This window comes from Caloenas nicobarica, chromosome 1 (assembly GCF_036013445.1).
Source record: "Caloenas nicobarica isolate bCalNic1 chromosome 1, bCalNic1.hap1, whole genome shotgun sequence".
Lineage (NCBI taxonomy): Eukaryota > Metazoa > Chordata > Aves > Columbiformes > Columbidae > Caloenas > Caloenas nicobarica.
Window position 1 is genome coordinate 99,224,523 of NC_088245.1, and position 16,742 is coordinate 99,241,264.

Sequence of the window (16,742 nt, forward strand, 5' to 3'; positions counted from 1 at the left end):
AAACAGCTATGCAAATACCTGTTTAAATGTCTCTTGAGTGTTTTGACCTTTCTTGTCTGTTAGTTTGGAGGTTTCTTGGTGCAGTCTAAACAAAGGGGTAACCTTGGAGGTAACTGAGATTTGAATCATAGCATCTGCTCATTTTACAGAAGTTTTGAATATTATATTGCAAGATGATGTAGGTTCAGATAAATGACCTGAAAATATTTTGCATATCTTCTTGCTTTCTATCCAAGATCCATGGCTAATTACTTTATCCAGGAGGTTCTAAATACACTTTGCTCATGCACCATGATAAGGCCGCGAGTTGCCTCTGTTTCCATGAAGGGACCTGTCACTGCCCAGACAGTGCTACCTCCCTACTTGGCTGTGCACAAGGGAGGACTCAGTTTGAATATTATAGTATGGGAATCACTGCTTAGACCTCAGATTTCAGTTTCTGCTGTAGCAGCTCAGTTGGCCAGACTGAAGACTAGCTTGAAGGATGTTTTCAGGAAACGCAAGCTTGCCTTTGATTTTTTTAATTCCAGTTGTCATTCCTTGCTTCCATAAAAATAAACAAACAAAACAAACAACAACAACAAAAACCCAAACAAAAACAAAACAAAAAACCCCCCACAAACCTAGTCTTATTTCTTCTCTGGAAAAAATAATGATATTATTACTGCAGTTATCCGAGAAGGAAAAGAGATTTCAATTTTTACCTCAGTTGAGATGAAAGATGTCTCCAAGTATTCGAGTGTCCATCATTCCTGGTACAAGACTTTTGAGTTGTCCTTGGATTCACTTGGCCTGTCATGTAAGCAGAAAGAACATTCTGCTTGGGATTTGATTTTTGACATTTGTTTTTTATTACTCTCTTCAAACTTTGCAGTAGCCAGTCCTGATTCCTCTTCTGCAGCAACATTCTTAGGGGAAAAGCCAGATACATCAATGCTTTATGCGTGTATCTTCTGCGTTAAGGTAGCTCTGGCTGGAATTAAGTTCTGCTCTAGCTGGCTTGATACTCAGTAGGTAGAAAAAGTCCTCCAGCCTCCTTCGGGCTGGAGCAGTATATTTGGATGTCTTTTTCTTGAATAGCTGGTATCTGCTTTCATGCCTTTTTCTTCTTCAGTGAAAGTAGGAATGATGAGCCATCAGAAGTATCCCAAGCAGATGTTATAGCTTTCCATTTATTTTACAAGCCTCTGCTGCTGAGATCACACTACTATTCTCATGCTGTGAAACCAGTTTGTATCATGAATATACTGAGTTAGTGTGTTTGCAGTTGGCTGGATAAGCAGCAGTAGCTCTAGCAACTGACCTAATTCAGCAAGAGAGAATGTTCTTCTCCTAAGGGCTGAAAATGAAACTGCCTGGAGAGCCCATAGTGGTGACAGCTGCATTTTACTGTCTTTTTAGGAGGTTGAAGAGGCTGCTCAAGATCATCTGCGCTAATAACTTAACCACCTTCATACTGTTAACCCTTTTAGGGGAAGAGATAACTCCTATAAGCCCATTAAAATTAATTTTTAATACTGTAATATTAAATCCATTACCTGATCGTATAACTTTAATACCAGCCTTTGTGCTCCAAGGCTCTTCTTCACACTTTAATCTTGTAAATTCTTCTGAATTGGATCTATGCCCCTGCTCATTTTGTGGTTCAGTGGAAAGAAGGCTGGGAAAGAATATGATGTGGATGTCACTAAGAAAGCATTGAATAGCGGTGGCAAGAATAAAGGATTAAGTGCATTATATTGACAGTAGGAATATATGTTCTGGCCCTCTGGATCCTTTCTATAGACACAATTTTTAGTGCTTCTCCTTTATTTTTCTGAAGAGATGTGTGGATGGTGGTCTGGAGAAAGAGAAAAGAATGTCTGTCTTAAAACCTGACTCAAACTATTATTCTAGTCTAATGCAGGAAGCAGAAAGCATACCTCCATAGATCACAGACATGTTTATGACTGTGATAAATATTGGTTTTAAGTAAGAAATACCAGTGTTCTTACTGTTGCATTCATCTTCTACAGGCAATTATGATGACTTCAGCTTACAAGATGCAATTGGTAAGTATTAAACTCATATAAATTTTGGGAGGTAGGTCGGAAAATAGTGGCTCTTTTGACTTTTTTTTTTTTTCTGAGTATTGCTACATGACCAAGCATGACACCATCCCCACATATGGGTTGTTTAAACCTCAGTGGAACAATTCAGCTATGGATATGTCAAAATGTTGACCACATAGAACAGAAATTTGTCTTTGGGAACACTCAGGAGTTCCTCTTAAGGGGAAAATGTCTTTCTGTATAGACTTGATCTTACACTTTTAGTGTGTAGAAATAGGCTTACACTTGACCTTCATGTATCTTCTGAACAGTGTGTTAAATAGTTGTTTTGGTTTTGTTTTTCCTAACCATCCCTGACAGAAACTACAAAGAAGCCTCCTCCATCTCGGAAGCCACCACCATCAGACCCAGGTGAGATCCAATTGTCTTGTAATGCCTTTTACTGTGAAGTCAAGTATAGTTGTACAAACTAATTTGAGACCCTGAATTTTTCCATTTAGTCGCACACAGAGCTGTGGTGTTTCTGTACAAGAAAGCAGTTCCCTAATAGCTAAAGGATTTGTGCATTTTGGGTCTTCTGCGGGTGCTTTCACAAATTTACTTTGTGACTTCACAAGCTTAAAGACTCCATGAGAATCCCTTCTGCTGGCTTTCGGTCTGCATGTTTTGAGCTTGAGTTGTACCACAATCACCAAAAGCAGCATGTAGTTTGGCAGATAATGCCTGGTAGCTCTATGGTGCTCTTCTGTGGGCCACTGTTGAGTGAGCATGCTGTTGTATTCTTGGTGAGGTGCATTTGGTGTAAAATAGTATAAAACTAGCTCAGTTTTTGCATTATATTTAGAATTCCCCTTCTTTCTTTGTAGATGATTTCAGCTTGGAGCATGGTCTTCAGCCTGGTAAGTATGTTTTCCTGGATGCTGGTCAGTGATACTTGGTGCAATGTCTAACCATTCTTTATTGCCTAAATGTAGCAAGGGGTTACATTGTTGATTAAAGTAACAGACTGCAGATAAAAATAATTGCAGTCTATTATGCTTATTTACCTTAATTTTTAAAGGGTCTGGATTACAAAAAGTGGATATACTTCACTTATTTCTTAGCCAAGTCCTACTTGTCTCATTGCTGTGTCTTCACTAGATGGCACTAATTCCATAAGCAATGGAATTAGTTTTTAAAACTGAAGTAACCTCTTCCTTTCCAGGAAATCATTTTAGTAGCACAAGGAAACTTTCATCTATTTGAAACAATGAGAGGGAAGATACTCGTTCTAATGCACTTCAGCTCTGCAGCGTGGGCAGCAGTAGAAATGGCAGTATTGTTTTCACTTGGCCAGTAAAAGCTGCATCCAGTTAGAGAGATAATGCACAGTAGCTTTTTTAGTACCACCGCTAGACCTCTTGCAGTGTAGCTGGCTTTCCTAACACAGGACATGCAGTTGTCAGACAGTAGCATCGTTTGCTGCTTCGTTTGATTTAGCCCTTTGAAGTTCTGTCTCTCTTAAAGCAGTCTGTGTCCCACTGCTGAGGTTTTTTAAACCAGAGTTGGCTAGTTGAGAAACGGTTGGCCGAATGGATCAGATGGTTCACACAGGTGAAGAGAGAGGATCCTTTATAGGATGGCAAGCCTAGGTTGGAGTCTTAGAACCATGCTCTGGGGGTGCCTGCCTCTTTACTTTGAATATAGAGAGAGCCTAAGGGGACCTGATCTGACTTGTGCTAGAGGTAGGAGGAGGCAAGACCATGCGACATCACGGAGAAGTAGCATATAGAACAAACGGGCCACTGGATTGGTTCAGCTGTTGGTGAAAACACAGTGAAAACCACTGCTAGTGTGTTAATTCAATGTGGGCAATGAAGACTGTGGCCAAATAGAATCACAGAATCATTTCAGTTGGAAGAGACCCTCAGGATCATAGAGTTCAACCATAAATATAAATAGTACAGAGCTAATTACTAAGATCTCCTATTCTCCTGTTTTGTGACAAACTAAATCAAGTGTCATTGTGGGGACCATATTTCTAGTTTCATCATGTGTATCTTGTCCTTTTTTTTTTTTTTTTTTTTAAAGCGAGGTACCAACCTTTATTTTTGGTTAAAATCTGATAGTTTTAAAAGAGGAAACAGCCAAATAATCTGTACCTGGTAGAGAAATTTTTAAAAGTTCAGTGTTTGAGATCAGATGTGCAAACTAAAGGGCTCTATAGCACTTTAGTGAGTTCTTCTGTATATGTCCAGTTATAGCAAGAGTCTGACATACAGGCTAATGCAGCAGAAACACTGTTAATTCCATTAAAGTACAATGTTTAACCTAAAATTAAAAAAACCCCTGCATTGTCTAATGAAAGGAAAGGGAAATGACATGGGGAAGGTAGTCTTTCACAGTCACTACATGCTCTGCTTTTGGTTTCTTCACACTAGTAACTTTGGTCACTTTATTCTTATTTGTCTACAGATGACCCCAAGCCAAATCCACCTTCAAATCCCAGAGACACTGGTAAGACTAACCTAACAGGAATATCTGAACAGTAGAAAAGTATTTGTTAATCTTTCCTAGTCCCTTTCAAAGTTACTGTGTTGTAGTCTGCTTTTGATGTCTTAACCTTTTTCTTTTTTTTTTCCTAAATCTCTCTTTTGTCTGTAGATAACCCGAAGCAAGGTCCACCTGCACATCCTAAAGACACTGGTAAGGTTTCTAGCACAAACTCCTGAATCGTGACATGGTTTTACTGTTTCAGTTGAATTTATAATAATTACACCTTGTTAATTGGCTGTTATGTGTGTCAGATGTTGCACTGGGTAAATACTGAGAATTGAGGAAAAATTGTCTTGCAAATAAGCTTTTCAGCAGTCTTGAAATTCCATAACAAACCTGTTGAGCCACTTTGCTTTCACTTAAAAGCGGGATGCTGTAGGGAGGAGGAAGGACAGGGCAGAGCGTGCGTGCTTCAGGCAGTGCTGCTGTTGGCTGCCTATGGTGGAGCACCTGTTTAGTGAATTGACTTGTCTTTACAAACCTGCTACTCATGCTAAAATGTCAGTCAGAACTACCTGTGAACTGTATTCTTAAAACATTGATTAATACATTAAAGGTAAAGCTCAAAGTTAAATGGTTATTTTGTTTAGTTTTGCTTTTAAAAGCAAGTTTTGCTTTTAAAGGTTAAGAAATAAAATTCTGTTGTGTTTGAAAGGAGGGCTTAAAATGCATGTCCTTCCCTGCCTATTGCGCTTTAGATGTCTTCTTTGTCTTTGCCTGACGCCAAACAAAACAGATTCAGCTGGCTGCAGCTGTGGTGATGATATTATCCAGAAATATGATGGTAAAGAGTCCTTACCTGAAATGCAAGCCCTGGTTCTTGTTCCTTCTCCTGCTTGATTTGCAGCAGGTATTTGAATTCAGGTCTTGCATGCCTCAGTACAGTGCTTTTGCCACCCAGCTAGAACATCCTCTAGTGCAGTGCTTTTAGTTTTAATGCTTGGAGCAGATCTGCTTTACATAAACTAAAGATTCATTCATCAGCAGAGGGAAGGAGGAGAACTCAGGCTCCATGAGGTGGGATCCAGTGTTTTGGTTTTTTTTTTCTTCCTCTAGCTGCTGTGCTGTACAGGTTCAAAAGATTGATTGTGACTTAGAAACCCAACTCTGAAGAAACATTCACATCTGCAGCCTTGAAAACAAATGGTCCTTTCCTGTCCACATTCTTTCTCTGCTTTAACAGGATAGTGAGACTTAGGCTGTTCCACTTAAGTAGCTAACAGGGCTTCTTGCTTGCTTAGCCTGTGACTTGTGCAGTACCACCTGCTCTTGGACACTGACTTCTCTCAGTTCAGGAAGTCCAGGGTGTTGCTATCAAACTGTATAGAGCTGAGCTGAAGGGACTTCTGGTTGACAGGGCTTTTGAAACAGGAGTGTGTTGTGACTTCGGCACTGAGCCTAAAACCACCACAAATTCAGCTGAACAATCTAGAGAAAACTTCTGTGACATTATGTGCCTTGAGGTGTCTTTTCACTGAACTTAAAACATGTAAGATAATATTGTTTTTATTTTTTATAGGCAACTTTGATGATTCAGATCTAGCTGGCAGTTTACCAAAAGGAGGAGGCGATGGTAGTGGCAGCAATGGTAAGAGAGTGGGTTGTGCTTCATACTGATCCTATGGCTACCTGAGCTTTTGACAAAAGATTGCTCACAAGCTGGTTAACATGGTCTAGCTTGTAACAACTTTGGGTTTGGTCTCTGAAACTTAAGAGCATACCTTCCAGTTCAAAAACAATGTGTTCTGTCTCTGCCCAAACCCTCAGATAATTAAGATGTAAATGTGGTCTAGGAACCTTCAGTGATTTTCACTGTTATGCTAAGAAAGCGGGATTTGAAAACTGAGATGTGAATGTGGTACTTATTTCAAAAGTTCAGAACGCCTGTGACATACTCTCAGTTTATTTTAGTTCTTGTGGTTAGGAAGCCCAGAGATGGGCCAAAGAGGGTCCACCATGTGTTCTCAAAAATTTTATCTGTCCCACAGGATGAATTGATCCTTAGACTTCCAAGTGATGTAGGTTCTATCTATTCTGAGCAGTAGAAAAACCAAACTTGTTTTGAATAATCTGTCATGTCTAGTTGTTATGGTGCGGCTCAGTACAGAGGTGGTCATTTGGAACAAGCTGCAGTAATGGTCATCATTAGGATGGGGTTAGTCATCCCTGTGTGTGTTACCGCAGGTCAGATTTAGGTTAAGTATCTTGATGTGATGTCGTGGTGTGCTGTGCATTACTGACTTCTTCAGAGGATTGTTCCAGACAGAGACTACTGATGCTAATTTTTTGGGAAGCTCTTACCATCCAAGGTTCCTTTGAGGCAGTAACCTGAAAACTGTCAAGGGCAAGAAGCATCTCTTGAGACTTCTGTGAGGTTTTTGTCTGCACAGGTTCTTTCTTCAGTGGTGCAAGTTGCATAGTGCCAAATAAGAATAGTATTTATAGACCTTCTGTCTTGTTTGTTGAGAGAATTGTAAAAATATTTAGTAAATTAGTCCAGAATTTTAGGCAAAGATCATTGGTTCCATGGAAATACAACTGAATGCTTCCCTGAAATTATATGCTGTTCTCTCCACTGAGTATTCTGTGGTGATAGGCAAGCTGATTAATCCAAATTTCACAGGTGTGCTACGCTCACTTTGTAGAAGTGCTGAGCACCCAAGGCTCAAGTTAGCATCACCATGAGCTGTGCTTTGAAAACAGGAAGTTTGAGTGCCAGAGAGCCTAGCTCTGTATGGATATAGTAGCTGGCTTTTGCATGATTAATTGACAAAAAGCTCATCAATTATTATATGACTGTTCTTTAGACATGTAAAATCTGAAACTTTTTTTTCATTTTTACAGAACGAAAGGGCCCAAGTCCAAATGAAGAAGCTGAGGGTAAATGCATAAATTTATATGTATGATGGTGTCTGCATGTCTGAAGCTTGTTTTCTGGGTTTTTCTATATTGCTAATATTCTGTTAGAATGGTCACTTCTGGTAGTGGGTTTCAGCTTAAAATCTTCTGTGGGATCTAGAATTCTTACTTGCAAGCTCCGCTTTCATAATTCTTTAAAATCTCTGTGTTGCAAATGATTCGAGTGTTCAGGTCTCAGATGTGCTGGTGCACTGATTGCATTCATATAATGATTTGGCTGTGAAAGGGTAGCTTTTTTGGTTAGTGGAACTTACAACAGGCATGCTTAAGTTGTTTAACAGTAGGCATTACTAAGAAATCAATGGTTATAAAATTAGATGGTTCACTTTTCATCATTCACAAAGACAGAGTTGATTACTACAGTTGCATGTAATTCAGTTTATTGTTTTTTGGAAGTGTTCACAACGTCTACTTTGAGACAATACAAGTTTGACATTGCTTTCAATCCTGAAAAATGTATACATACTTTTTTTTTTTTTTTTCCAGCTTCTCAGGGAGCAATAGCTGGAATTGTGAGTGCTGTGGTTGCTACTGTACTCGGAGCAGTATCTAGTTTCATTGCTTACCAGAAGAAGAAACTCTGTTTCAAACAAAGCGGTAAGAATTCTAAATTAGTTTTGTTTTCTACAGTCTAAAGAGGTGCAGTTTTGTACTTGTATGGGGGCTAGAAATTGACCTTATGCATAAGGTAGTTCTAATAGCAAATTTGTGTTCAAGGGAGTAACCTCTCTTACTAGTCCTCTAAGACAGGGTGTCTGAAGAATGGCTCACCCAAAATTTAGACTCTAAGAAGTGGACAGACCTAAGGCTTTGCATTTCTTAAAATAAAAGCACTTCCTGCTAAAGAGAGACTGCAAGAAAACATTTCATTAAGGAGACCAGGGATTAGAGACTATTTTCACGCTGAAAAATGCCTTATCGCTTCTGATTTTGTCTGTCTTGCCTTTGTTTCTTCACAAGATGCTTGCCTACATATTAGTTTTCTGACAGCTACCGGGATGTTCATCCCCAAACGATTCTTTCTTCTGCAGTCATCTGTTGCTTGCTGTCTACTTCCTTTCCACCTAAATAAGATATAACTTGGATCAGAGAACTTGAGGAGTACTGTGGTTGATAGGTGGGGCAGAGGCTTTGGTTTTGTCCTTTCTAGTCTTTCTGACTGGTTGGAGAAGGGAGATGACAGAGCAGGAATCCAGCCAGGCACTGCGGTTTTGTAATTTGGGAAGTCTGGAAACTGAGTAACATCTACCATGCACATCAAAATTAACATGCAGGCAATACAAGGGATACTGAACTACTATCAATAGCCCAGTTCCTTCAGTACTGTTTCTTCTCTCAAATTATCTTCATTAATCAATAACTTTGAAGATAAGAGAATTTGCATCCTGAATGTTTTGATTTCCCAGCAGATGAAGAGAATGTGAATATGGATAGCCATCGGGGAGCGCAATCTGAGCCACCTGGTAAGAGAAAAATCTAGATGGAAGATCAATTTTTTGCTGAGGCCCTATTAAGTGCACTTTATTGACATCTAACATAATAGAGAAAATTGCTTGCACTGTTTTCTTTTTTGTTGTTTCAAAAAAATGTAACTACCATGACAACTAACTTAGAACTGAATCAAGATTTCGGTTCTTATGAAATGGCTACTCTTCTGTCTCATATTTTTATTTTTTGAACAGACTGGTTTGTTGCCTTGAGTCCTTGAAATACAGGAGTTTTGCAAAAGTAAAGAACTGAATTTTCTTTGCGAAAGTATTATTAAAGACAATTGTGAAAACCCAAGCGTGCTCCTTTAGTGTGATACACAACTGCAATTAGCTGACAGGTGTTCTCGTAGTATGTGTTGTGTCTGATTGCAATCTGATACCATTTTCGATTGTAAACCCATATAGAACTGTGCAAGAATGTATATTAAAAATGTCAAGAGAGTTTGTGCAGAGATGAAACTACATCGGAGGCAAGGACGAGTGAACTTAGTAGCATGTTGTAACTAAAATATTCTCTGTTGTGAGTAGAGAATGATTCTTGTGTGAAAGAATCATCAAATAACAAATATTTCTACAGTGGTGACAGCTGCAGAAGGATGTCTTTTAAAGCAACAAAAACTCTAACAATACCTCAGCCTTCCAGATATGGTTGTCTAGGGTACTTAGCTGATGGAACAGGTGGTTATTTCCAGGAAAGCCATAGATAGATATGGAGGAAACAGGATAGGTGAAAACTTTGCCATCTAGCATTGGGACTGGTCAAAAAAGGAAGAAGCAGTACACTCTCCTGCTGAAGTTTGTTCAGTGTTTTTGAAACACTGAATATTAAAATTGTAAAGCAGTATAAATTTGCAATATATTCTTCTGTGAGTTTAACCTTAAGCCTGCAGAACTAATTAGATTGTGTGGGGTTTCTTGTTTGTTTGGTGGGGTTTTTGGTTGGTTGGTTGGGTTTTTTTGTTTGGTGTTTGTTTTGTTTCAGTTTTGTTGTGTTTTTTTAATAATTTAACAAATAATTTTTTATACCTTATTTCTTTCATGGATTTCAGCATTTTGATAAAAACTTCCATCTGACTCATCATCCTCTTTATAAACAGTTTTCCTTTAAACTAAAAATCTAAATATATAAATCTATATTAAGTATAGATTTATTAAATATATAAAACTCTCAAGGAGAAAACATATCTGGTGACTGGCTGTTGAAGTCAAGACTGGAGATAGGCAGGTACCCTCAATTCAGGTATGCATTAGTGAAGCCAGCAATATTTTTCAGAGACCTCTACCAAGGGCAGTTAACGTATGAGTCGGAGTCAGGGTATGCTAAAATTTTAGCCAAGGTTCACCAGAACTCAGGCGTGAAATGCATCAGATAATGGATACTTTATTTTAACCTACAAAGTCAAACTGGGCATGTTACCACAAATGATTACTTCTGCTTACATGTTGATGTCATGTTGAATCCCAAATTTCACACCTCTGTTAGATTTTGCAGACAAGCATGAGCATGCTTTGAGCCAAGAAACTGGGCAACCATGGTCTGCGTGATGCTACTCCTGATCTAAGTTCTGGGAGTCAGCAGACATTAGCTCTGCTTTTGGTAATAGAGTGTTGATGTACCTCCTTGGCTTCTAGTTAGAAGCAGCCTTGCATTAAGCCAGGTCAGATGGCATGGCAGAACAGGTTTGCGTTTTTTAAATCTTATGTAGACTTGTCTTTGATTTCCTGAAAATGTAGATAACTTAAGCTAGCACTTTCTTCCAATAATCCACTTTTTCCATCAGCTACACAGACTGTATGTACACCATTTCATTTTCACATCCGCAAAACTGCAAGTCTGAAACTACTTGTTGGGTTACACTGCAAGTCTATATAGTTACATGGATCTAGGAGGACATGGTTATTTGAGTGAGAAATCTGAGATGTAATAGCACTTGGTATGCAGGGTACTGCATACACAGAATCAAGCCTCTGCTTACCTGAATTTATCCCACAGTTTTCAAATACCTACTGGAAAAGTCTGTTGTCTACATATACTGTTACATAGTAATATGTAACTTAAAATGTGTACTAACTTAGTGTACTAATCCTGAGTTGTTTTTCACTTTTCAGTTCAGCGCACACTTCTGGAGAACTAAAGTAAAGAAAACATGATGAAGAACAGACCGTTGAAACTGGATAGACAGCCTGCATTCTGCCTGAAACAAAAGAAAAAAAAAAAAAAGAAAAGAAAAAAAAAAGCGCAGCATAATAAGTAAGCAGAGTAGCAGAGTCTGAAGTTACATGAAACACAGTTCTTGTTTGAAACCTCTGGGAGTGTGACTTAGACCTGAGTAGTCCTGTATGGTTTTAAACCTGAGCACTTCTGTATGGTTAGCCCTGTGAAGCATTTGTGCACACCAATATATGGCCTTAATGACAGGAGTGTAGAAGTATGTTGTGCCTTCACATTCTTTCCTGTACTCCTGTGACAAATGGGTGTGTCTCAAATGCATTCAGTATGTTTAACTTTTCCTTACCTCTCCAAAAACAATAAGCAACTAATTAATCGTTACACCATTGCTTTCAGGCAGTACAAACATATTTTTTAATATTCTGCACACAGTGAATGTACCAACCAAACAGCTTGGTATATGGTGTGGGCACCTGAAAGCAAATGGCTCACTGTGTGTAGATAATGGACCTGGGTGCGGGTGCTGCTGATACAATCTGTGTAGCTGCCTGTCTCAGCCACCAGTGAAGAGATACTTGTTCTTCAGCATCCAAGAGACAAAAATTCAGTTTTGTTTTTGCATTTTTTTCATTGCATCTGTCTGGTACAGATTCAGAACACCCAAACTAGTGCACACAGACCCTTCATCCTTTCTAGCTCTTCCTGCTTAGCAAGTACTGACCTGGTCAGATGTGGAAAAGCTTGATTTGCAAATCAGAACCACAACTGGATTTTGAACATCTGGTGAGATTGATTTTTGGCTGTTGTCGGAATAGTTGTGGACGAAGTATTGGGGAGTGAGGATTAACATCTTCAGACTTCCATAACCAATAACTTAACAGAAAATAATGTGATACTTTGAATTTGGAAGGCTTATCACACGCACTTAAAAGATAGAAACAGTACTACAGTTTCAAAGTACATAATAGCAAGACTGACCAGAACAACCCAGCTTCACTCCACAAGCACCCATTGAACAGTATGAACAGCATACATGAGAAGAATGCTTTTGGACTTGTGAAGGATTGCCATTGGGATTGCATCCTCACCTGAAAGGACTTGTGAGCTTTGCTGTGGCTCTTCAAAGCCACGGGAAGGTTTCAAGGATCTGTGGAAACATGGAAAACTGCAACTCATCACAGTTAAAGGACTAAGTCTGAGATAATAACTACTTCTGTCTGGAAGGAATAGTCTGACCAGTTCTGTTGGCTTTCATTCTAATTGTTTCCAATTTTCATGCAGTTTTACAATATGCCTTACTAATGTGCTTCAGCCACCTGACAAAATTCTATAGAAAGATGGCATTTCATCTTAAAAGTCATTATGTATTTGGATATTAAACATGTAAATATATCTGTGCATTCAAATATGAATGTATACCAAGGATAATTCATTTAAGAATTTCTTGTACATGTTGCTTAGCTTGCAACAAAGCCTTACATAGATTTTAGTATTTTGTTATGAAATTGATTTGTAAACCTCTTTTTGCCTCACATCCACTTTTAGAATGAAAGTGCTAAAAACTTTAAGTGTGTTTGAGGGTGGAAAACTGATTTTTATATAAACATTTGATCTATGTAAATACAAAGAAATGTATTATTAAAGTACTTGTTATCTGCATGAATAAAGAGGTATCTCATATCAATGCCAAGTGTAGAAAAAACAGAAATAAGCCAGTGATTGTTAGGGATAGAATGGCAGGGGAAGCTCAAACTAGCTTTTAGCTAACCAGACTCTTGAATCCTTCTTCAGCTTTTGCAAGCCTAAAAATTACTTATTAAAACCTCCTATCAACATTGTGATTTTTCTAAAAATAAATTAAAAATAAAGAAATAAAAAATGTTTATGTATTTTCCTTCTTAGTACCTCTAGAAATAGAAAAATTTTGGTGCTCTACCAGAGGAGCAGTCTTCAAAGGGAGTTTGTCTTCCTGCTCCAACAGCAATTCGGGTTTCTTTTTTACAGACTTTTTAACCATTTTAGAAAGAAGTTGGCCAGTAGCAAGAAAGCTGTGAGCTGCTTCTGCAGAGTGCTTACCAGTGCTAAGGGCAGAGAAGACATCTGTCTCTGTGAAGGACAGGCATAGCTTTTGATGGAGAACACTCCAATTTGGTAATACAGAATCTATTGAAAATCTGCACAGCAATGGAAGGCTTAGTATGGGCAAACTTAATGGTGTTTGTGCTCGGAAGGAAGGAAGACTGGCTGCTGCCACCTAGGAAGAGAATGTTAAAGTTCAAAATTTCAGGCTGTTCTTCTGTGAGCAACAAACTGCCAATTAATGGGTTTCTGTTACTTATCTGTGGATAAAATGTAGCACTTCACTGATTTTTCAGTTATCAGGGTATTACATTTGCCTCACCACTCATTGAGACTTTGATCTTGGGCCTTCCCAGCTCAACTGTTCTTGCATTGTGCAACTAACTATCCTAATACATAAGTTCTAATAGTCATTGTGTCAAGAAACATGACAGTTGACAATTAGCCATCCCCTTACTGAAGCGTTTCCATGGTTGTCTCCTACAGATCATCTGCTGCCCTTGTGGCCTTATGGGCTCTCAGTGACTTTCAGCTCCCGATTCAGAAATCAACATTCTAGTTTCCCTACAGGTTCCAATCAACTGTGCAAAGGGATCAAAAATTGCTGTCCTGTCCAGGCCCAAACTGCAAGTTCACTCCTGGTGAGGCACCTTCACCATTAAACTGAGTTTAAATGGATGGCAACAAAGAGCTCTGTCCCGTTCCTGTGGCACAACCTCTTCAGTTCTGGTTTTTCTCCAGTCTACCTCCTTAGAGGACGAGAAGTTACCTTCAGTAACACGAGCAGGAAAGCAAAGCAGGACCTTCTTGTAGAATATCATGTCTAAATGTATCCAGACAAATTAATCCGACTGTGGAAATGAAAGCAGGTGACTCTTGAGCATAAAATTTGTCAGTTTTTTACTGTAGCTCCTATTCATGCTCATTTCAACATCTGTGCCAAATTTTGAATGCTAAGGAAAACTGCTTTTTAGTGCACTCAACCTTCAGTGTACCTTGGGCTGAATTAGACTCCCAGTTGTGCATTTTTGGTATTTTTTCTTCCTGTACTATTCTCTGTGTGTTTTACACTTGACAAGATTATGAAAAGATTATTTTCTTCTTGCTCTTTTCTGTTATACAGATACAAAAGCCATAGTTGAAAGAAAGTGAAGAGATGATTAGGCATAGGAAAAGGATTTGAATGGAGCAAAAATAAAGCTTTTTTCAAGCCCCTGCATTTGGAGTACTTTAAGAACCACAAAGATAACATGCTAAAATGCATGTTCCTCCATCTGCTTGTGAAAAACCAATGAAGTTCTAGCTAGTGTGCAGTAATTGTATTCTTCCATTGCCGAGGAATTGTATCACTGATTCACTTGTGTGTTTGGCTTATATTTAAATTAATGTCTAATATTACCAGACATTTCAATATTTTAATTAAAATACTTCCATTTTTATGACAAATGATTAATACTGCAGGATATTAGTGGCTTTCCCCGATAGTTCTAGTGTATACTTTGGTTCTTTCATCTCCGATAGACTCACACAGCAGGTCACCCGTGCCAAAGAGAGCAGTGTCTAACCTCTGCCCACAGGAAGGATGGGGCTGCAATTGTGGTGAGTTGTGACTGGGCTCTTCTTTTTTAGCTTGTCTCATGTAAAAGAGGCCTAATGGGCTAAAAGTATATGGTGTAGAGAATAGACTCACTGGCTCCATTTCTCCACCCACTTCCTATTTCTTAAATGTGTTGTTTTTTCTTGAAAGAACAAATAAAAAACATCAAGCAAGTTATCCACCTTGTCAGGTGAATATTAGGCAGAATTTTTTCCCCTTTAAATAGAAAAGGATGTCAACGATTTCTCAAAGTGCTAAAACTACAATTTATGATCAGGTGTAAGGCCTTATATTTGTTTATTTGATGTCTTGGGCAATCACTTTCGTATCTTCGACAGAGAGAGATGAGATTAAGAAGTTCCTGCAATCCCCCAAGAACAAAAGTGGGACAAGTTTTAGAGACATTCCAACTTCAGCACTAGATCCACTCCTCAGTTTGCCCTTCCTGTGCCTTCTTCATATTGTTTTTATTCAGCTAGACAGAGCAGTTGCTGGCTTCAGAGGAGCTAGACAAGGGGTGCATCATCTTCAAACTTAATTTGAGAATCTTCGATACCTTCATGAGCTAGCATCAGCAAACAGGTGAGATAAAGCATTTTGTGAAGACATCACTTACAAGAACAACTGTTCTGAAGTAAAGCGACTAAATGTTTGAGAGCTGCTTGGACTTGCCTGAGACTAGAGCACCCAGAGCATGTAGCCACACTAAATTTCCTGTTTCCCTCAGGCAGATTCATCACTGATACAAAGATTAGCCCGTGTGTGCTTGCTTTTTTTATTCTGGAAAAAAATAAACAGCGGACTTATGGGATTGCTTGTGTCATGGTATAATTCTGGTTTTCACTGGTTGACAAAGTCAACTTTCAAACCTAAACATCCTTTACTCTTCTGAGATTAGGCAATTGGCCCTGACAAGGAGAATGATGATACATAAATTGAGCTTTAGAGCTTCTACTACTAGCTTAAAAATAGTTAAGCCGTGTGATGCAACAAGCTGTGCTTTCATAAACCATTCTGCTGGTTCAAATTTGGGGTGGGGGGTAGCCGACCTACTTGAACATCAAGCTTCTTGAAGATCCAATATAACTGGGTTTTATCAGTTCAGTTTATGTTGTTGCACTGGTTTATTTGCAGTTAGCATAAGAGCATGACTCCAGTGCACACAGCGTATCATATGTTCTAGGTAACTCAACAGAAATGTACTTGGGGCCAGCCTGTGCCCCACATCAGACTGGATCACCCAGCAACACCAGGAGCCTACAAATCAGCCACTCATGGTAGCAGAGTCTCGAGTGGTCAAAAGAGCGCTGACAAAACTGTCTGCACCTTACCCCCCACAAGCAAAAGGGAGGACACACACCAGTCTCCTGGCTGCTGCCGGGTGCCAGTGTGACAGTGGCAGCCCAGTTCAATGGACAAGTCTGCTGGCATGTGTGTTTGCTAGAGAGAGGCTGATAAAATGGGATTTAAATCACATCACTTTAACATATGTTCATGTATGGATGGATCCATGGGTTTTGTTCGTTGTCCAAGCTTTGTGTTCTCATACTTGGACCGTGGTGAGGCACTATCTGAGATGCCCCTTCATGTAGGATATTTATATTTTAAAACATATTTAAATCAATAGAAAATATGACAGACCAAATTTGCTTTGTGAAGATAAGCATCTGCCAGGGAGCTGAGAGTGCTTAACATATTCGGTGGTCTGACACCACATTATAAGTTTCTAAAATTAGATTTTTTTGTCATCCTCTGTAGACAATTCCCAAGCCTCTGAAAAGTAGATTCTTGCCTCCACTTCCCTAACTCAGTGGCTTGGGTTAGCGATTAGGACTCTGCCAGGATCGCCCTTATCAACAGTCACTGCTCAGCCGAAAACTGAGCAGGGAAGCAGCACTTTG

At 39.0% G+C, this 16,742-nt stretch overlaps 1 protein-coding gene across 2 annotated transcripts in view; it reads left to right on the forward strand.

Moving 5' to 3' along the window:
• The window catches only part of CD99 (CD99 molecule (Xg blood group)), a 29,632-nt gene extending 18,243 nt beyond the window's left edge, over window positions 1-11,389 (forward strand). The window contains exons 2-11 of one of the 2 annotated variants that reach the window (XM_065626846.1): window positions 2,016-2,051; window positions 2,412-2,462; window positions 2,918-2,950; window positions 4,506-4,547; window positions 4,695-4,736; window positions 6,106-6,174; window positions 7,431-7,466; window positions 7,992-8,102; window positions 8,912-8,968; window positions 11,105-11,389. In XM_065626846.1, the coding sequence (XP_065482918.1) occupies window positions 2,016-2,051; window positions 2,412-2,462; window positions 2,918-2,950; window positions 4,506-4,547; window positions 4,695-4,736; window positions 6,106-6,174; window positions 7,431-7,466; window positions 7,992-8,102; window positions 8,912-8,968; window positions 11,105-11,130 (503 nt within the window). In that variant the 3' untranslated portion in view covers window positions 11,131-11,389. The remainder of the gene's footprint in view (window positions 1-2,015; window positions 2,052-2,411; window positions 2,463-2,917; window positions 2,951-4,505; window positions 4,548-4,694; window positions 4,737-6,105; window positions 6,175-7,430; window positions 7,467-7,991; window positions 8,103-8,911; window positions 8,969-11,104) is intronic. The other variant, XM_065626847.1, reaches the window with a different exon arrangement.
• The last annotated feature ends 5,353 nt before the right edge of the window (window positions 11,390-16,742 follow it).